The 22,453-nt window shown below is 35.8% G+C and overlaps 1 protein-coding gene and 1 long non-coding RNA gene across 7 annotated transcripts; one reads left to right on the top strand and one right to left on the bottom strand.

The window, feature by feature from the left end:
- The first annotated feature begins 958 nt into the window (after window positions 1–958).
- Window positions 959–21,247, top strand: GckIII (Germinal centre kinase III). 6 transcript variants are annotated; one of them, XM_015980533.2, is made up of 9 exons: window positions 11,709–11,838; window positions 12,993–13,206; window positions 14,760–14,984; window positions 18,770–19,279; window positions 19,333–19,478; window positions 19,532–19,736; window positions 19,787–19,993; window positions 20,045–20,250; window positions 20,303–21,247. In XM_015980533.2, the coding sequence occupies exons 2-9, from the start codon at window positions 13,030–13,032 to the stop codon at window positions 20,313–20,315; spliced, it is 1,689 nt and encodes a 562-aa protein (XP_015836019.1). In that variant the 5' UTR covers window positions 11,709–11,838; window positions 12,993–13,029; the 3' UTR covers window positions 20,316–21,247. The 6 variants fall into 6 exon arrangements, with proteins under 6 accessions (XP_008194084.1, XP_015836019.1, XP_015836018.1 ...); XM_015980532.2 differs by having other exon boundaries at window positions 11,784–11,955; XM_015980531.2 differs by having other exon boundaries at window positions 11,784–11,959.
- Window positions 13,615–14,201, bottom strand: LOC135266272 (uncharacterized). Its single transcript, XR_010334173.1, has 2 exons — window positions 13,795–14,201; window positions 13,615–13,746 (listed from the first exon to the last, which is right to left on the bottom strand). It is a non-coding gene; the product is annotated as an uncharacterized LOC135266272 (long non-coding RNA).
- Window positions 21,248–22,453: the final 1,206 nt, after the last annotated feature.

Here is a 22,453-nt window from a genome sequence, read left to right as displayed (position 1 = left end):
TTTCTCTTGCAACAAAGTAATTACTAAAAATAGGGTGCTGGAAGCCTTTTTAGTGACTTTTAGCTAAATGAGTTAAGAATATAAGAAACTAAATTTCTGCTGTCTTTTCGTCCATTTTGTAAAAATTTTTAGAACAAAAAGTTCTTTATTGGTGTTTTTGGACTATAGGTGTTACTCAACGTTTCGATTTTATATTTAAATTATCTTCAGGTTTAAGAAACTTATTTATTTTCATATTCATCATATTCATATTATTTTCATTACGGCCATTTTTTATCTTTTCAGTTCTAAAAATCGGCCATAGTTATACAAGACGATAAAGAAATTGTTTATCAACGTCAGAGTCACGAGTGGGCTTATTGTACGAGTAGATAATACAATATTTTTTCTATAGCAGGACTTCAAGTTTAAGAGAAAAAAGTTATTGTTAATCCTTCAAATTGATATAAATAAGTTTAAAACATTTAACCCTTGTGGTTATAGTGCTATTTTATCTACTCAAAAGAATTGATAAAGCAATAGTTTAACATTTGCTGTAAAAAAAATTTACGCAAACCGCCCGCATGTGAACGCGGGTCAATGCAAACCCAAAACAATTCGCTGCACTCAAAATCGCTTTCATAATTCATAAATAGCAAAATTGCGTAATAACTGTATGGAACAAACATTGACAGCACATTTATTCCAATATCTATGTGTGCCGTCGACCTTTCGGCGCAAATAACCCATTCACTCATTATGTGAACTTTTTATTCAAACTGTCACACGTCAATTTTCTACTATACAGGGTGTATCTAAATATCGTCCAAATCTTCCGGACAAAAAACCTATAAATTAAAAATGTCGACTCAATGGTAAATGACGTAAGAAATTGATGACTGGTGACATTGGCGGGAAGTCATCTCCTATTCAAAATCCCCCTTCGGGCACGTTCGGTCCATTCCCCTTCGCGTTCGGCTGGAGTTTGACATGAATGCAATATGGCGGCCGGCTCGTTGCTGGTGCATCTGATGTGTGTAGAAAACGTAAAACTTTGCGTAAATCAGCGCCTTTGAAGTGGTCCCGTTTTATCCCCCTGTTCCCGGAAGTGTCCCGATCACGTGACGGTGCGTTGACGTTGACAGACTCTGCCCTCGGGTCGCTTCCAGCCATCCCACCTGAGGAATGTAAATTTTTGTGTAATTCGATCGCGACGTGTTTTGTAACAAATGTGGATTGCTGGTGAAGCCACTTGGAGGAGCTCTTCGGATTCGGCGAACTGAGCGCTCAGCCAGAAGCCCCATTTGTTGTCATCTTGCAGGTGAACAGGCCATCGAACTACCTTCAGATATGGCCTTCAATGAGGTACGTTCAGAGTTGAATTCGGTACCGGTTCGGGCCCACGTAACAAAAACAGGGCCTGATTTACTTTTTTCGGGTTACTCGAGCCCCAAACGTTCATGCTGGATAAGCAATCGCGAAACGGTTGTTTCTACAGCGATAAGCTCGAATTAGTCAATCAAACTCCGGGGTATTTATTTTTATCACAGTGAAAACAATTGTTCGATAAAACCAATTAGTTTATTTCACACTTGCTTGATAAAAGGATCAAAGATTGGATTTGCCAGAAAAAATCGCAATCACGATCTGAATTCGTATGGTAATAAAATACGTCCTTTGCGTATTTTTATTATGTTCCCTATCGTTCCGGTCGATCCGGTAAATATTTGTTTTTATGAGAAAAGCCTCTGTCGAGCTTTCCCTCTAATCTTGTCCTTTTATTCAGATTGGAAACATATTTTTCCACAGCCAAGGCTTTCGTGACAAGTTTTAGCCAAATTCTTTGAGAGTTTTTCAGATATAGTCTTTTGGCCAACAGTCATTCATAAAATTTTATAAAATTAGTGTGTTATTTTTAGAATTGGTGGTGAATGTCGCGTAAAAGCGGTCCAATATCAACTCTTGGACATCTAATTAAGTTTCCGTTAAGAAATTTTAACTGTAACTACAGAAAAAAGCCATCACATGATTATGAGGTCATTTAATCTGTTTTAAAACGAAAAAAAAAATTACAAAAATTACAAAAAATCACAAGAAAAAAAATTCAATAATTACTACTGTTTCAGTCTGTACATTAAATATTAAATATTAAGAATATTATTATGAGTAATTTCTAAAGAATTACTTCGAAGCTGAGAGCTTAGTTTTTATGCACAGACTCAGCCAAAAGAAATGAACAAAATTAATCATTGTTATTACGTTATTAGTTATTTAAAAAAAATATCGTGAAGTTCGATTTTATTGTTTAAATAAAATAAAAAAAATAAAGCTTTTTCCGTAATACTTTTTATAACTTTAATTGTAATTTTTTTTATTTTAATTTTTTTTTGCCTAATTTTTTGTTTCCAGAAAATAAAAATGTGTACTGTCTAAAACACTAATGAAAAATGTCACTTGTCATTTAAAAACGTCATTACTCAAAAACTATTGACGTCAGAAATGTCATTATGGTGTCAAATGTAACAAAATAAAATCAACCTGTTCGAGGATTTTTTTGAAAAATGAGTCAACAAAGATGTGAATTTTGTGCGTTACTTTTGCTTCAGTCTGTAATTTTTTTATGGGACACTATTTTATGAGTGCTTGTTTATCGGTGATGAAAGTCCAAGACGATTATTCATTTCCATTATTTGAATGAAGCTAAATGGGAATAAGTTATTTATGTGTAAGGACAAAAAGTTGTTTTGAAATTTAAAGGCCGAGATGAAAAATCGTCGTTTCTGTTGTGATTTATTATTTAAGCGAAATAAAAATGTAATAAAGTTGGAATTAAAACATTTGGTTTCATGGTATATTTTTAAAACGCACCAGATGCAATTTAATTTTATCCTATGATCTTTAGTTTGTAATAATATTTGAGTTGAGTAATATCACGTAGGTGTTAACAAGCATTTAAAAATTATTTTTAAAGATAATAAACAATTAAACCGAAATTAGATAAATATATGAGCGCAATTTTCTAAAGCGAGTCTTTTAAACGTTGAGTAAGATTCTATTTGTGTTGTTTTCCTTATTTGATCAAAGATGATTCAAGAACAACAAAACACCGAATTATTTTCGTTGAAAGTGGTACCACCATACGTAATTTTCTCCTAATTTGTAAATAAATATTTGCATTTTTCCGTCAATTAGGTGCTGTATGCAACCGTTAAATTTTTCAGCAAACAATAAATAAATTTCATAACAGTACCAAAACATATGTCACTCTTTTTGAATCAACTGATAATAATCGAAAACTGTCAAGTGCTTCCATTTGTTATCCTTTGATGTTGCAAACAATTCGCTTCAAACTTGACCTCAAAAATGTTGTTTTTTTTTCTTGCTTTGGAAATTCGGAAGACCATTAAAGGAATATAAATCGGTTTTAATCACCAACTGTCGCGTCCATAAATTCATGGTATATCAATCGATCGAGTGAGTATTAATTAAGTCGATGAGTGAAACACTTTTACGACATGCTCGTAAAAATAACCATCTGCTCTGTTTACCTTTTTATTTTTTCTCTTCGTTCGAAAAAAGCATCAGCTCCTCGTCTTTGCCTTAATAATTTTATTAAATGGAAAACACGCGCCTAGCGTGTGTACGACGAGCTAATATTAAAACGAATTTCCTGCATCAATTTATTCAGGTAATCAGAAGTGTTGCCTCAGGTAAAGGACGCAAGGTCAAGGATTCGTATAATTTTAAAAAATGATTCTTTGCTGAATCATTTTCGCCAATGACGCATTACGATTTTTTCATACACCTATCTATTAAAGTGTACCTACGTTTCAGTTGAATATTTGTTTAAAAATGTCAATAGCAAATTATGTGAAAGCTGGTAATAGAGGCAAAAAGTTCTTGTTTATGTTACCTAGTTGTTTCAATTAAAATCAGCTATTACGTCGCATATGCACATTCCACCCTTTCTCTCTCGATTTTTGTTCTATTTTCGAAAGGCTTTTAACCTTCTATATCGCCGTCACTGCCGATGAACATCACGTTCGTTGTAAATATTCACGCATACATTAAGCATCATGCAGTCGATCTAATAAAAAAGGCGTGCAATTATTGCCTGTCGGATGCTCGCATTTCCGCTTTTCGTCAAAATCGAAACAAATCGGAACTAAAAGATACACAGGTGTTTGTTTGGGTGAACGACTCGGGAAATTTTCAAGAACAATAGGAAGCGAAAATTTTTAACTGTGATGGGAAGAGTTAACTGGACGTCGTCAAGGTTGTGCAAAATGCGAAAACGTAGCTAATGTCATTAATGTAATGAAATCTAAATGGTCTTTGTTCTTAATTGAATTAACTGGTGTAGAAAGAAAAAATGTTTTTCCGCTGGTTGAGGTAGAGACGAAACGATCGATGATTAATTTTGTAATTTGGATAATGAGGAGGAAGAACGATCGGTTTTTGTCGAATTAAATAAAAGTCCGTACAATATGTTATTTGTCACGATGGACACTTGTATGAACACTTAAGGCGGGTTTTTCGGCACGATCCGTCAAATGAAATTATAAATCGTACAAGGAAACATTATCGATTTGTTTCCTACAGGGTGGGTCGTGTGGGAGTGATGAATTGTTGCGAAATAAAATTATGATTGGGATAAATAAATTTTGGAAAATTATGGGACGTTTTATTACACCTCTCCATTTTCTTTGACATTTACATAATAACACAGCTCCGAAAGCTTTTTCCTTATTAGCTTTTTGAATCCTATTATTATAAATATTTTTGAAACAATAAATCTTCATGAAAGACTCGGTACGGAACTTTGTTTAATCAATAATCAAGTTCATTAATCAAAAATCAGAGTATTTTGATGTTATCGATTTGTGGCGGCATGATAATGAAGCATGTATTACAATACTTTTAAATTAGTGACCGAAAAAAATTGTACAGCATGGCAGTCTGATAACTTAGATTTGTGAAAGGAGGGAAATTATATAAGATTGTATTGATTTTTTTCCTACTCTAAGACTGCAAAAGAAAATACGAAATGAAGATTTAAATATTTACTTATCTTAAAAATAAAAAAACTACACAAAATACAATACAAATGACAAAGGACCCTCAGCAAGAATTGCAAAAAAAAAAATATAACAAAAAATTCCGAAAGAGAGCCAATTGATTAAAGTTTGGGCGTTTTTCCTTAGACAAAAAATTATTACTGAAAGAAAAAAATCGGAATATTTCCGTACTTTTAGCAAGTCGGAGACCTGGAAGTACACACACCCTGCAAACAAAAAGCTCGTGGCTGTAAAACACACACAGAGGATCAACCCGTAGAGGATTTACGGTTCTGTGCTTCCCCCGATGGTTAAACGGCGTGTAAATCAACGAACATTTCTATTATGTGTAGCAGTAGTTTGACAAAATTAACGATCGTTTTGCAAATTTAGAAATAAATGTTTGACGTAATCGTTGGAGGAGCTGAATCGGAAATCTGGCAGAGATTTTAGGGAGCGCCTGCTTCTAATTAAAAGTTGTAAAGTTTAATGTTTTGGAACTAGCGTATTGTTAGAGGAGCTTACTTTATCGAATGGATGCAAAACGAAGGGTGGATGTATCAGTTTGTGAGGAAAAAGTGGTACAAATCGTTTAAACTTTCGCAGCTTATGCAAAATTTTAAATTATTCGGTGATTATAGATCGGAACGGATGATAAATTTATTTAAAATAGCTGACGAAAATGCCACTAAAGGTAAATTGGCGAGGAGTGGAGGTTTCGTCGCTGACTACTTGCGTACTTTCTAACTTTAATTGCATTGTGGTTTGAAAAATATTTAATTTACTCTCGAATGTTAATCAATCTTTTAATAATGACCGCAAAATATTTATTAAGTGTTGGAAAAAAATGTCCATTTGTAAACATCCACGCTTCACAGCGTGATGTTATTAAATCATATGTATGGAGCGTAATTCGAGAAAGGATGTTTGGAATTTCGATGCCGTTATAGTCGGAAAGCAATTGGACGTTAAATGACAGAATACTAAATTACGTTTGTCTAGAACACACTTCTGTGCTACCAGATAATCAGCGACCTTCCAAATTGCCAGTAAAATACGAATTTCATTTTTTCAAATTTCGGTCAAGTCGGGCGAAATGTGTTCAAAAACTAATAACTGTTGTATAGTGGGTTACGTACAGAGTTCACACTTTCGATATTAAAATGCGGTAAGGTGCGGCCGAGGAGCGACATTTAAGATAATCTTGTTATGAAATGCATTTGATACCTTGAAAATTATGACTTGAATTTTTTGAATAGATGAATTGAAACAGTAAAAAATTAATCATTATTGTGAGGTGCAATGAATTTATCAGAAAATAAAAGACCTAATTATTTTCACAAACGTATTATTTGAAGCGTAACGCTTGTAACACACGATAAAATAACAATTAAACACTCGGTTGTTGAAAATATGACACGAATTGTTATTTCTCATTCAAGAAAACATGCGATTAAGCCACGTTTTAACGTCACACAGCTTAAAAAAGCCTAATTACTTGTTTTCTTGCACTACAATCCCTGTCCTGTCCTATCTCGAATCTTCGATGATGCTTTTCATTCGATCAAATTGTAATTAAGAACTCGCTGATAGCAGGTAATTTTCTTAATAAATGAGTAAACAGAAGTTATCTCCTCGCCTACCGTCATGTTTGTTCGATCGAAAAAAGCGCGTGTGTTTCACGTATCATTCGAGGCTACCGTAATTAGCGATACGCGCTGTTCCACCAGGAAGTGGCTGCGATAACGGCCGTATGGGAACAAGGTTATCGGCGTTCATTTCAGGCCGTTACGTCTACCTTTCGGCTTATTTATGCGGCAAGAAAAAATTGCGAAGACGACCCGATAAGGGTGCTAATTAATTCGGTAATGACGATGCGTTCCAGACAAGACAAAAGGCGAGGTGTGGGTGGTGGGTAATGGGAAAAAATCACAGGGGGAGACTCATCGTGACCTAAATGTGATGCAAATCGATAGAGAAAGGGGGTGGAAGCAGAGGTAATCAGTCGAAGACAATGTGCCAGAAGATTAAATCCCGTAATTAACATCCCCTTCGATTGGAAACAGGATATTGGACGGTAAAACCGTGATGGGAAAATGCCAAAGTGATGACACAACACGCAACATTGTTACTTCGAAAAAAAAAAGATAATGAAAGTTGTAAATATTGCAGTGACATCACGAATTTCATCAAAGGACATCGAGATTGCGATAATTTACAATCAATTACTGGATTATCTAAACAGATGCATCCGCGCGAGGGCGGAATCATTGAACCGCTTGATTGGAGAATTACGTTGAATGTGCGTCGACCTTCACAAAAATTACCGACTTTCCTCCGATTAAATGTCAGTCGCGAAAATCCTACAGACTTTCATAAATCACGAAATGTGTCACAACGAGTTTCATTTAAAAATCATAAAGTTCAAGTAGTGTCTTCGCATTCCGCGTTCTATCAAATTTAGATAAAATTAAAACAGAAAAGCAATTAAGTTTGATTAACTGCGTCGAAGGCAACCTAGCATGCGGAAATAAGAGCGGGTAAAAACAGCCCAGAGAAGTGATTAAAACTATAAATTAAATAAGAAACCTAATGGGAAAATGATTTATTTTCGGTACGGCTTCGAGTCGTTTCAATTATCCGAGACGAAAAACAAAATTTCCCTATTTCACACAATGGATTTTGATTAGAAAACAAAGCTCTCGTATTCAGGGACTCCTGGAACTGAAACAAAAATATCAACAAAAAAATTTCAGTAAAAAAATCAAGTCTATTCTTAACCGTCAGTTTTTTCTGCTTTGCTCTATTTTCTATCTTCTATAGCCCAGTTCCTACCCTCTCTATTTTTTTCTCATTTTTTTTTATCTCTTTTCTATTATCTTAATTTTCCATCTTCTATTCTTTATTCTGTGTTCTATTCTTTATCGGAAATCGGATAAGCATTGATAAAAATTTTTATTTTCTTTATCTACCTCCTCTCTTTTGAAAAGGTGTTTCCAAGATATTCTATGATTCTTTTTTTTTAACCTCGGTCTTCTGTTGTCTGGCTTTTTTCTTCCCTGCTTTTGGTTTGTGTTTCTGTGCTATGTGCTTTCTTCTTTCATTATTCTTTGTTAAATCCTACTAGATCTCTCGTTTTCTTTATTTACTATCCTCTTTCTGTTTATTTTAAGTTACGATTCTGTGATCCAAGGAATCACTTTTCAAAATCTTTCAAAGATTTTCCATAGGACCCCAAAAAAATGTTCTTGCATACCCCACTTTAGGGTGGTTTTTACCATAAAAAACTTTCTGGATTTTTTTATTGCTATTTTTTCACCAGTACGGCATTTATAGTAAGAGTACTGTTCTGGATAAAACCCTTATTCTAGAGATTTTTGGAGATTTCATCTTACAGACCGCGTTCAGAATTCTTGCGTGAAATAGAAACTTGGGATTTCCCCTAGATGTAGAACAAAATGAATGGACCGGGACGTGTGGATGTGATTTATCGTAATTTGTTAAACTACCCAGAAAAAATAATATTGTGGTAACACAACATTGCCCCTATTTATGGATTCGCTAGCCTAACAAATGATTGTGCCATCTATCACCATTGGCTCTTTTAGACAGCAATCTGGAACAAATCCAGACGCAAACAATAGCAAAAGGCGAATTCACTGAATGACTTTGCAGGAAAATGTCGAAGCTGGATCCTGACCGAAATTGCCTGCCACAGTTTCTCTCCAGAGTGTCAATATTAAATCATTTTGATGTCTTTATAACTTGTCTGCTTCTAAATCTTGTTTCGTGGATTAACGCCGATGTCTTACCATCGCGAAACACAACTTGGGCTCGTGATAGGTGACGGCATTTCTCTCTAGAGCATGAGGTCACGTAAAGCAATCATATCGCGTGACGTGAGAGGGGAATAGGTTTTTCGGGATCGGGAGCAAGACGTACGAACCAGATGGCGTCAAAGTTTGTTGAAGTTTTTGCTGCATTGTCGACTGTATACACACATACGTGCCATCCGCAAAGTGCTGCGCTGGCATGAAGTCATGTTTGTCTACCTTTCACCGCAATTTGCCAATAAAATCATTATTTTCGAAAAAAAAAGCCAGCACACGTGGTGCCTTTCCGCTTGGCCAGTTTTGGCAGCACCGTGTAACAAAACCGATTTGTCATCGATAACACCGAAATCAAGGTCTCAATCGAGCGTTTTGGTCCATTGTGAAGAGAAAAATCGGCGACCTCGCCAACCTACATGGGCGTGATGCATGGCGCTCTAGGAAGCCGATCGTAATTTTGAAGCAATTTTATTGTCTTGCATGTCATGTAAGTTCGCCTGACTTCACGTGTCCAACCATTCGTATACAAGAAAACTGGGTGGAACTGAATTCCAAGGTTCACGGTGCGAATGTGTGGCATACAGGACGATTAATTACCTTCTAAGCAATATCGACAGAACCGAAACCGGATCGAAAATATTCGAGAGTTTTTCTTATTGAGAAACTGGCGCTGCCACCAGATTCACTCCTTTTAAGACTAGTCACGTTACGTCTCGTGAAAAATTCATTTCAAAGGTTGAGACATTGCAAAACTTCAAGCGGGTCGTAACCTTTCTGAAATTATTATACAATTGCCTATTAATAATTGCGAGCCGTTAAAAATGACAAAGAAAAGAATAGGACATGACAAGATACGATCAGTGCGTTCATCCGTATTTTACCTCATTTGAGAAACTGGATCAAGACACGATTGTATGCTAATCACCGGGGATGGAACACTTCCGCTCCTTAAATCGACCAACACAAGTGCCGTTCGATTTCTTAACTCGCCAGGTTCTGGCCTAAATAAGCCGACTTTGGGTGTGGTAATCACTCTTATCGCAGTTTGTAAATTCACACATTATTTTTAAAAAATCGGGGAATCACCCTGAACATGAATGTGATTGTGGACTTGAGACCTTTTCTAAAAATATATTTTTCCTGTTTGTAGAGGATAAAAGGCGTTTGAGAAACGCTCGGAACTGGGTCGTATTTTGCCAAAGCCCGCCTACGTCCATGAAAGTTGTTAATACACATAAACGTTTGCAAGTAGGAAAAGCACGAAAATAAGTGGTGCAGTAAAAGTAAAAAGGGAGATAAGTTGTGTGCGTTTAGTTTGCACCGTTATTGCAAATTACAACGCATTTCCTGTGTGTTTAATCCGAGTATTACGTAATTCGAGCAAGTGCCACATTCCTTCCGATTTTTTTGTTGAAACGGGGGATAAATGGGGAGTAATTAAAACTCGTCTGGTTTCGGGATTTCGAAGTAAATCCTTTAATCTATTTTTTTCAAGTGGTGGTGGCAGCGCCTTTGTTGTCAAAGCACTATTCAGTTCTTTGTTTCGTGTCTGTGATCGATTTCACTGTTTCAAGTTCGTGTTGATTTTTGAAATTTCTTGGCTTTGTTTCACACCTTCGTAGTCATTGTCTATCGATTATCTACAAGGAGTGTCTATCGAGTGCTGTGATAATAAATTAATTCGAGTGTTAGTCGTCTTGGGATGATCTTTTTCTTTGCAAAGTTAGTCGTACAGTGTGGGGGCCTACGTTTGCCTAATAATAAACGGTTTCCTTAAATGTAACTACGTGATTCACTGGCCGTTCGTTGACTTGTGTGTCTCCCCATCAATTGTTGAAATGTTTAAAGGGCAAAGCACCGAAGGAATGGGAACAGGAGGCGATTCGTAATCGCCGTTTTAATTTAGGAAGTTGATAAACGTGTAAATAAGTCTCGTGTTTTACAAATTATCCTGGCGGTGATTAGTGCCATCACAAAGATGGTAAAGAAATTTCTTCAAACAAACCATGATTGATGATTATATTTCTTTGAGAAAAGTATGTTGAAATCGGAAAGGATTATGTTTCACTGTGCCAAAATGATAAAAATCGGAAGTTGTAATAAATGGTCAATTCATTTAAATTTATGCAGGAAGACTGGATCATATGATAGTATTTTGAATGCTAATAGGGATTAGCACATCGGCTGGTCGTTTAGATGTTGACATTTGACTTGCTGTGGGTGGCAGGACTAGCATTTTATAGCCGGCCTTAAATTTCGAAATTTTTGGCGCCATCTGAAAGAACTTTTAATACTTCTAATGTAGTGTTTAGACGCAACACCACTACAGAAAACTATTTCAACAATTTTTCTCAAGTGTTATTTGCTAAAACACTGATAACACAAAGCATAGCCACTGTTATACTAGGCCTGGAAGTGGTTTTAACTCCTTTACTTAGAGATTGTATTGTTTTTTAATGCGTCGATAATTCGTTTTTGATTAATCATTCCTTTTGTATGTTTATTTTTTCCAACTCTGTGCTGACTACTTAGTTTACGGTGTTGTTATTTTATTAACATGTGATGTCTTTAAAAGTCAAACTGGCAATAAAATTTACGCGTAATATAAGAATGTGTTAATGTATTCATCTCTCTATTCTCTCTGTTGACTGGCATTGTATTTTGTGTCGTTCTGTGGGAAGTCCGCATACGATTTGAATTATTCACCCAATTCCGCATTGCCACGTGTTGGCATTAATCAAATTTCCGCAATAGCCGATGTCGCTAATTGCACTTGTGGGCGAATCTAACGGCTCGCGTCGAACTTTAAAAACTCTTTTATCCTTCGCATTAGCATTTCGATCACACACCCGATTGATGTTTCATGCTGAATGAATTCGACGGAGGCCCACGTACACGGCATACGAAAAGGCAACACAACAGTACACCGGTGCACGGCGACAATGTCGGTCGTATTTCGTTGGAAGTGAAAGGTATAATACGCTGTGGGTTTTGTTTGGAAACAACGATTACGTTTAGTCGTCGTGGACGCGTCGCTCCAGGACAATGCGCCGGCGAAAATTCTAGTTGCGGGCGTCGAGACGCGTCGTGTAGGTGTGTGTGTGTGAATAAGAGGGAATTTGAACGGAAAAATCGCATCCGATGCAGTTGTCACAGTTAGATGACGTTGTTCCGCTCTAGAAATTATTTTGATCTCCTCTTCAAGTCGGTGTTTTTCGAAATTTCCCATGATTAAGTTTGTGTTCGCCACCGGTGTGTATATGCGGTTTAGTTTTATTGCTTCGTTATTGTGCAAACAGTTGTACAATGTACATATTTACATGCGGTTGTTTAAACACTGTGTTATTAAGATTTTTATTATACGAAAAAGAATTCTGTTTACAAGATGTGATGGCCTCACCTTTGTGAACAACACACACGGATCGGGTGCCGTAATTTATTCATCGGCATTGTGGGTGGAAATGGCTTCTGGTTGTCCTCAGGAACAGATTTTTTGAAAAGTGAAAAGTTTTTTTTTGACCATTTGTTACAATAATGTTGCAGTTGTAACCAGTACTAGTTTGCGAGTAAAAGTGAATTGGTGGCAAGTTACATAAACCATATTTTGTGAAAATTTTCTTAAAAAATATAAATCTGTGAGACCTAGCTATCAAGACAAATCGGGCAATTTTTCATTTGGTTGTTTCTCTCAACACGACACCAATGGGAGGCCTCCAACATTGATTAAATTGGATCATCAATCTTAGTATCGAAATTATCTGACGTTTATTTAGTCTTTCCGTTCTGTTATTTTATTATCTTAACAGATCTGTGTGATTGGAACAGTTGGGCCGATTTCATTGCCGTAAACGAAAATTATCGAACAAATTTTTGTAATTTTGGATTGTTAAAGTTTGACTAGATTACGTTTAAAAGTTGACTATCTGATAACTGGCGGATTAGAACGTTATTATCACCGCCTGAAATTGCTGTGATGATAAGATGTGGAATGTGTTCCTTCGATAAAATTCGCTTAGTTCGTTAAAAGTGATTAAAGTATCCTCTTATTCACACTGGGAGTAATTTATAATTTGTTGAGCACACACACCGTCCCTTTTTCCGTGGTGATAAGATGTGTAAATTTCAGAGCATGTTGGTGATAACGGAGTGAGACAGTGGTTAACATGTGGAGTAATAACGGACAAATGAAAAACAATATTTTAAGACACCCTTCGTCGATCGAATCGAAGGGCTTCTTAAGTGGTAATAAAAAGTGGAATCCTAGACCGGCCTCTTGGGCCGCTCCCAACGATGTCAGCATTTTTCCACAGGCGGGTGGCAGAGCCAACCCGTTCGCATCAGTAAGTAATCGGTTTGTTAACAGCCCCCCTGATGAAGAGCGTTTAAATGGATTTTTATTGGCGCGTCCAGGATGTTGTGATTTATGGCGAAGGACGCGTTCGCCAATATTGTTTCCTGTTTTATTGAATTGGAAAGCGGCGTGTTTTTGAACAAGTGTGCCTTTGGTCCAGTTATTTTCTCGTACCGACGGGCCATGAATACAAATTGGCTCGTCGACGTTTCATAATTGTATGTAAATGTATTAAGACATGAGCGTTCACCCGAGATTATGTAAAGATTATGGCGGGCGTTTGAAATTGTTTTAAGATCAGTGCGAAAAGAGAAAGTCCAGTCAGTCCATACACAAGCGGGTAAAAGTAAAACTTGAGATTGGAAAAATTGTACGAGTATACATAACGGCATGATCATTCAACGATTACGAACTTTATTCACGGTGTTCTTTTCTATTAGAAAAATAATAGCGAGGTGAATAAACTCGCTAGAACCGCAATGGGATTTTTTCCCTCCAATCCACCGCATGCCTTTTTTCACTCTCTGACCTAAAAAGATAAAAATAACGCCATGTCAATAGAATTTGTCACCATCACAGGCTTCTGGCTAATCCTGAATAATTTTCATTCATAAAGGACGGGTTGAAAGTTCAAGGGCGGGAGTTTTTGGACAAGTGCCACCAAGCCGTTGCGGAAAATGCACTTTCACAGCGACGCATAAATTAGATGAAATCACTAGAATAAAAAGATGACGACTTGGCGAAAATTTCAAAATGTTGCACAGAATTGGAAGTAGGTTGTCTGGAATCCTGTAAAGTGGGGAATTAGTACTTTTTATTTCTTAAGAAGATTTCAAAGTGCCTGGTGCAGGCCTATTAAATTATTGACATTTTGAACGATTATTTTTAATTATGTTTAATGCGCGAAGGAATTCTAACAAGAGGATAATTGCAGTCGTGATTACTTATTTCTAATGGTGTGTAATCTTTCAAGTTTATTATTCGTATTCGCTTTACAGTTTTACTGCCAAGGTTTGTTTATTTCCATTTATGTAACACTCAAAAATGAAATAAACCGGCAATTACGTTTTTCCTCAGTGAAAGTGATTTTGTCGCAAATTAGCGTAATTGATTGCCTGCTGTATTGCATCTCTTATTGCAATTTTTGTGGTTTATTTAAACTTGCGTTGTTCTCCGACTTGTAAAATATTTACATTTCCGCCGTACTTGTCCGTTGAAATAAATAGAGTATGGCTAAAGGCACCCCGAAATTGCGCCGACATTTACATATCGTTTATGGAAATTTCGCCCGCGGGTTGTGTTGAAAATCTCAATAAACTACACCAAGTCTGTGGAAAAAAGCATAATATTCATGACGGAGCGCTTGTGCTTTGTGTATTTCTTTAAATTTTGGTGAATATATCTATAGTGAAGCCGTCAGAAATTGACAATGTGCGTGAAATTGTCTGGCTGATTTGTACAAGTGATGGGTGATGCTAACCCGGCTGTATGTTTAGTTTAGTTTGTCTGGAAATTGAAAATGGCATTGTCCTTTTGTTGCAGAAGGTCGATCCAGAACTGATATTCACGAAACAGGAGCGAATCGGCAAAGGATCATTCGGCGAAGTGTTTAAAGGAATCGACAATCGAACGACGCAGGTGGTCGCCATCAAGATCATAGATTTAGAAGAAGCCGAAGATGAAATCGAAGATATCCAACAGGAAATTATGGTGCTGTCACAATGCGACAGTCCTTACGTCACGAAATACTTTGGATCGTACCTCAAGGTGAGTCCTGCAGGACACTTTCCTTTTCCGAACGGTGAAAAAAAAAACATTCAATTGAATATAGCTATGGAAAAGAATGCAAGGGTGTTTAGAAATGTCACTCTTGCGTCATACAGGCACGGCTTCGATTGTAATAAGCGATCTATTTTTAAAGCGAATTCCTGACCTGACCATTTTTTTTTTGTAACGTAATTAAAAATTGAACTGTGAGTCACTTGCGTACCGAGCCATATATGTAGAGGAGCTAACGAACGAGAGGTATTTTATCTGATAATAACCATTGTTTCGTTAATTGGACGATACTTCTCGCAGAAATGTGTTGGTTTGAATGCGGGATACAAAAGCTTGCGAGACGTGATATCCGATTTTCTTTTCAAAGTAGCAAAGTGCCGGAAAAAGGGATACTTGATTTCCTCTCAATATGACTCAAATTTAGCTGTTGTTAGCACTTGGGAATCAGTCACGTTGAACGTTTTTTCGTAAAGGCAACTTCTTTTAAGATTAACAAAAAGGCAATGTTTACCCAACTTGTGTATCTCATTTCTTGTTTACATGAATGTTAATTACGGAAAACTGCTGATAAGGAAATCATTGACGATGAGGAAGGTATGCACAAGGTGAGGAAAAACAAACAATTGTAAGAATAAAAACTTCTTATCTTAAAAATTAAATGACTTCGGATGTGCTAGTATTCTCACACTTTGTTAATTTATTCATTGAAAATGTGAAACAATGAAAGGGATTTATTTATAATCTTCTTACTAATGAGAGTGAAATTACGAAATAAAAAGTCTTATCTGTGAAACATTTAAAATTTGTCTTTGTTCGCGGATCGTTCTAAGATTTCATTCAAAATTGTCTGGTAAGGTAATGCATTAAGTTGGTTTAAAGTTTAGTAAATTATGTACTGGTAGTATCAAAGACCGAAAATACCACAGTGAGATAAGATTGAAAGTTTGTCAAAATTAATATTAATATTTGATTGGAGCTGAGATATAATAAATCAATTGATAATTTTAATGTACGAGCGCATTACTTTGACATAAAGACAAAGATAAATAAACAAACCCATTTTATTGGAAATAAAATTGTTGTTAATTTTTAGTTTTCTTTAACTGCGCGTGTATTTTGGCCTTTTGAGGCGTTTATTTTAGCGAACAATATATTTTTGCTTCTTAGTGTTTATTTTTCATCTAAAAGTCATTAAAAATTAACGAAATACACAGACGTCTATAACCATAATGACCAAGTGGCGCCAGTTGGATTGAAAATACGAAACTAATCACCAAATTATAGTCAATTACCGCCGATGGTCATCCAGGGCAAAAAATAGAATTTCCGCTTTAGGTAGAAATAAAATATAGTTTTGTTAAAGCTACTGCTTTTAATTAGTTGTTTAATATTCATTTTTATCTGGCAAGTTTGCCAGATTTGATAGTTATCAAAAATCTTGTTTTTTTCGTAAAAAAACCCAGACTATCGGCACCTTTTCTATGTCCATTTTTGGCGCGACCGTTAACCTTTCCGAATTCTTTTGTGTTTCGAGTGCATTTCCTCCCATCACGAAAACCACGTGCCTTACGCATAAATTCAAAGAAACAACGTGTTAGTTGTGAAATCATCCAAAGTAAAAGTTTCCCATATCATGGTTTCGTACCGTAAATGGATTTTTTTTATAGTACGAGTTGTTCCAATTGCGACAAATTCAACTCTGACCCTGATATTTGAATTTCCGAGCGCAATTAATTAAACGTAAAGGCTTTAGCGACCCGCAAACGGAACCCGCTTTTCTGCAAACATTTTCAATTTGAATACAAAAGGAGGAGATAAGATCGGAGTTGTTGCCGATTTCGCCAATAAATTGGAAATTGTCCTCTCGTTTCGCACGACGTATATTACTGGTATTAGCTCACAAAGTCCTGTCGTGACTCATTTCGTCCGACGCTAATTCGACCAACGTTACTTTGTTATTAGAGCACCGAGCCGACGCCATATTGGTTTGCTTGATTACCTCCGCTTTTAATTAAGTAATTCGTGACTTAATTCAACGGCCACATGAATTTATGGGTGTTCTCAAACAACCCTAGCAATGAGCGAAAAATAAACTTTTCTATCGACGCGTATTATTGTCAGTTTATGACTGGTTTTTGATTTACGGACTTGGTGCTATGCAAATTGTCTTCCTTTTCTGCATACAATTGCAGCTGCGAGGAGGTCGCAGGACATGATATTAAATTTATTAATTTGAATGCAAGACGACGCGTCGTTAACTGTCCGAACGATAATTTTATGGACGTCTCGTTGCTTTACGACTGCGAATGTTGTTATTTTCAAAATGGAATAATTTTTTACAAAATTTTGTTTCTGCTGTGATAAGTGATAACGCCATAGATGGAATGTTTTTGTTTGATTGTTTCACTATTTTACATACAGGTTGCGTATCTCGAGTTTTATTTCGAAACTTTATATTTTTTTAATTTCGAATGTATGTAGGCTATCTTTAAAATTGTAACAAATTTTGATTATCTACAAGCATACTTTATGCAAAGGTCACGGCCTTGGTTATTTTGCACAGTGAACGGAGGAAATTGGAAAATTTATTACTGGAATGTTATTTTGTTGTTTGTTTTTATTAAACAGACTGACACTGAACCAAAATTAACGCACAAAATGAAAATGATTAATAATTATTCAAATAATAAACATTTTAACTTTATAAGGATAATTTTACCACAAACAAAACAAGTTATGTTTGGGCTTAATCTACATCCACTCGACGATATTTTAAAGCAAATAAAATGTTTAACAATTAGTTTATCACAGAAATAACGAAACAAATTCTTAAAAGTTTTGGTGACTTGATAGACAAATGTAACGTATATTTTTTAGTGATCACAAAAAAATAAGTATAAACAAATTATCTCTGGGTAAAAGAATTTTTTTGTAGACTAATGTACCTAATTAGCTAAAAAAACACTTTCTACATTGAAACCTAAAATAAAATAAAGGACGAGCTGAAAATTAAAGCTCTTTGTATAAAATTATCAATAACTGTTCTAACTTTTTTTTCTTTTTTTTTTCTTTACAGTTAAAGGGTCGTATGTATTTATAAAAATTTCGAAGATTTTTTTCTAAATCCATTATGAAAGTCTGAATTTTGTGCGTTGTATTTTACCATCGAAATTTTTGGCATCCTTCAAGCAGTGTAAATCAGTCCATTTTTTCTAACTTTCACTGACAATGTTTTAATTTTATTGATTCTGAATGGGATTTACTTGTCCACTTAGCCGTTATCAAAAAAATATCAAATGTCAATCGCCGAGGAAAGTCGAAATAATTGCACAATGAAAATAAAAATGCCATTTTTACCTTGATTAGATTCTTGACCTAATCTGAGGTGCAATAATATGTCAAATTCGATTAATCGGATAAAAGTTGATTGTTGCAAATGACTATACATTCAACGTTTCCTTTCTGTGTGGCATATAAATTATAGAAGAGTGACTTTATTGTCCGTCGATAAATTACCCGTGTCTGTTGCAACAGTAAAACAAAACCTTTTAACATTTTTTATTCATTCTGAATCATTGTTTTATCAAGCGACAGTTTGCGTTTTAAGTGACTCACAAACGATAAAATTACTCGCGATACAAAACAAATTAAAACGCTAATAAATCTCGCCTCCGAGTATTGGTTTCATTAAATCCCAGACCATTGAATAATTCACCCGAAGATTGGCAATTTCTCTCCCCTCGAAACGTAACCGACGTTTTCTCGTTCCATAGGGAACCAAACTATGGATCATCATGGAGTACCTGGGCGGCGGTTCAGCACTGGACTTGATGAAAGCTGGGAATTTCGAAGAGATGCACATTGCGATCATCCTTCGTGAAGTCCTCAAAGGTCTCGATTATCTGCACAGTGAACGGAAACTGCATCGGGACATTAAAGCCGCCAACGTTTTATTGAGCGAAATGGGCGATGTGAAGTTGGCCGATTTCGGTGTCGCCGGACAACTCACCAACACCACAAGCAAACGCAACACTTTTGTTGGCACGCCTTTTTGGATGGCACCTGAAGTGATTAAACAATCGGCTTATGATTCCAAAGCCGACATTTGGAGTTTGGGCATAACGGCGATCGAATTAGCAAAAGGGGAACCCCCTAATTCAGAGTTACATCCAATGCGAGTGTTGTTCCTCATTCCGAAAAATAATCCGCCACAGTTGACCGGGAGCTACACTAAACAGTTTAAGGACTTCGTTGAAGCGTGTCTGAATAAAGATCCCGAAAATGTAACATTGCAAATTGGGAGGGGTTAAAAATCGTTAATTGGTTTGATTTCCAGAGACCCACAGCCAAAGAACTGCTCAAATATCCATTTATTAGGAAAGCCAAGAAGAATTCGTATTTAATAGACCTGATCGATAGGTACAAAAAGTGGCGATGTACGAGGAACGAGGAGAGCGAAACCGAATCGGAAAATTCGGATTCGTACGTTAGTTAATTAAAATTGTGAATTTAATGATTGGGTTATTTAATTCCAGAGAGGAGCCGAAACAAGAGAGCGATTTGGACGATCCGTGGATAATGACGGTGAAAGGCAACCATTCGATTAAATTACCCCAAGAAGACCTAACTCCAAATCACAAGATTCCAAATAAAATTCAGAACGGTTCTGGACCAACTATCGCCAAATCGCCGCCGAAAGATTCGAACTTGAATCATTACCGGCCTGAAAAGGCCACTCCGGTAATAATTGGGCGTGACTCGGATGAGAGTGTAAATATTTGATGTTTCAGTCGAAACAGTCGGTTGTTCAGTCGCCTTCCGATAATCGGAAAGACAGGGAAAAGAGGATTTCGAGAGAGTTGAGTCCGCTGGATCATCGAGGAGGAGAGTTGGAAATCGAGAAGAAGTTGAATCGAAGGAGGGAACATTCAAACGGCGGCAAAAGCGACGCCCGTTCGCCATGTCTATCAGGTGTCATCTATCCACTAATATCCGAAGTGAGTTAATAATTGCTCATAGTGCATTGTAGCATTAAACGTGTGTTTTAGTTGCAGAGGAAGCATCACTACAACGGCCGCGCGGCCGATAGTTCTCACAAATCAAACGATGCCATTGAAGAATTGAGAAACGCGTTTGAGATCGCAGAGAGAGCGAGTCCGGGAATTACGGAGAGTTTTATTAGCGAAATGGTGAAGAAGTTGATGCCGAGTGTGACGGAGCAGAGGCTTAGCAGTGTTATGGAAAAAGTTACAAGGTTTGTGTTTTTGTGGGCGAGTTTTTCGTTTACTACTGATTGTTTTTTGCAGAGATGCGGCGTAGGTGAGAGTTAGTTGAGCCAGATTTGTCCTACATGTTAATACTTACTGATTACATGACAATATCTTATCTCTTGAGCTTATTACATAGCACTGGTAGATTAAGAATTTGGAAATCAGCAACCACTGCATGCTGTTCTGTACTCATTTGTGGTTGACTTTGTCAGTTTCTGAAATTATTTTAACTTGTTATTGCCAATGTCCCGCGGGATGCTGTATATATGTATATCTAGATTGAATTATTATATCATTAAGATAATATTTTTTCTTGCAATGTATTTTTTTAGATGTGTATATACATACTATGAACATATAGTTATTACTTTATTTTTAATTTTACGGTTCAGTGTCATCCAGCGGTCGATTTTTGTTGGTGTGCAACAATGATTGACTTAAGACTTGTAGTAGTAGGGATGATGGTTTGGCGATGTCTGAGTGTAAGTCTAGGGTGTCGGTTGAAAGTGCCCTTTATTCATAAACTAGATCACATCAGTGTCAGATTTTTATTTAATCGATTCAGTTGAGTTAAAGGTGGTTTATGGCGTATTCTCTGTTTTGGAGAGAGTGCGGGGTTTGCCCACTTCAGTATTACTGTGCGAGCCGTCAGAACTCGCATTTGCATGAATGTGTTTGCTCAGGCTTCTGAATCCGTTCGGAATACTGTGATAGAGTGAACAGCATCTTATGCGAGTCTTTATTCTTATTGAAACGCTTTAATGTTGAACTGTTCATGTCAACTACTTATTGTTGATTTTAATTGTTATCTTATTTAGAGAATGAATCTTATACTTTCCGCATAGTTATACTGTACAGTCAATTACAAATGACTTTGTATTCTAGACTAACCTGTAATTTAACATGGCAAATTACAACAAATCTGTATGAGATCTGCTTGTCTTGTACATGGTGTACATTAATAAAATTATTTCAATTTCACACGACTTTTATTTACCCAAAACACACCCTCATAAAATTACTCTTTGGTCTCAAAGATAGATAGTAAATGGAAGACAAAAGCAAAACATGGATTTCGTTCTAAAATACACTTGAACATCATGGATAAAAAATGTGTTAAGCTCTTGTAGTGACAGAGGTAAGTAAAAACATTTGAATAGAAAAAAAAGAAGAAAAACTACCACCTATTGGGATCAGGAAATTAAAAAAAAAAGGAAATAACCTCCTACCATTTTTTTCTGTACAAAATAATGAAGTTAATTTGTCACTAAGAAAGTTAACTTCAGAAAAATGTGTAGAACTCATACTTCCAATTATTTAAATTATCACCAATTTTATGTATTTAAAAAAAATAAAATAAAAATGTCCAAACTGCGTTAAATTTGCGTATCAATTATAAATGATTTTGTATTTTATTTTAACCTACAATTTAATATGGCGAATTTCTACAAATCTGTATGGCATCTGCTTGTACATGAATAAAATTATTTCAATTTCACCCGAGTTTTATTTACCCAAAACAAATCCACACAAAAATGGTTCTTTGGTCTCAAGGAAAGACAGCTTTTCTTCATTCAGGAGGGGATAAAGCCAATGAAAGAATAGATAAAAGTTTTTGTAAAAAATGTAGTTTTTTTAATGGGAAATATTGTTCACATTTACAGAAAAAATCAATATTTAAATAAACAGAAAAGATAAAGATAAGACCAACAATTGTCCACTTGAGCACCTTCATTTATAAATAAATATTCCGCTGGTGGATAAAAAATGTTATGAGTATTTGTAGCGACACAGGTAAGTAAAAAGGTATTATAGAACCAAAGAGCAAAAAGAAGAAAAACTACCACTTATTAGGATCAGGAAAGCAAAAAAAAAAGGAAAAAATCGCTTATAATTTCACTTTGTAAGAATATACAGATTTTATTCAATAGAAGCACGAATAAAACAATAATTTTTTTTTTTTAATTAAATCACTTATTTAGCCTCAATTTTGCAAAAATCAGTTCAAATGCCGCCAAATTAAGTCAAAAAACATTATAGAGCAAATTAGATAAAAAAATCGTAATTTATTAGGCATATAAAGTAAAGACTATACTCGGCATTCTCCGAGAAAATGCGCCAAAAATAATCAGAAAATTGCCAAAGCAATGCAGTTGTCCACATAATTAATAAAACAAAGTTTAAAAA

This window comes from Tribolium castaneum, chromosome 5, assembly GCF_031307605.1.
Source record: "Tribolium castaneum strain GA2 chromosome 5, icTriCast1.1, whole genome shotgun sequence".
Lineage (NCBI taxonomy): Eukaryota > Metazoa > Arthropoda > Insecta > Coleoptera > Tenebrionidae > Tribolium > Tribolium castaneum.
Note: the sequence above shows the minus strand (reverse complement) of the source record. Positions and strands in the feature narration are given on the sequence as shown.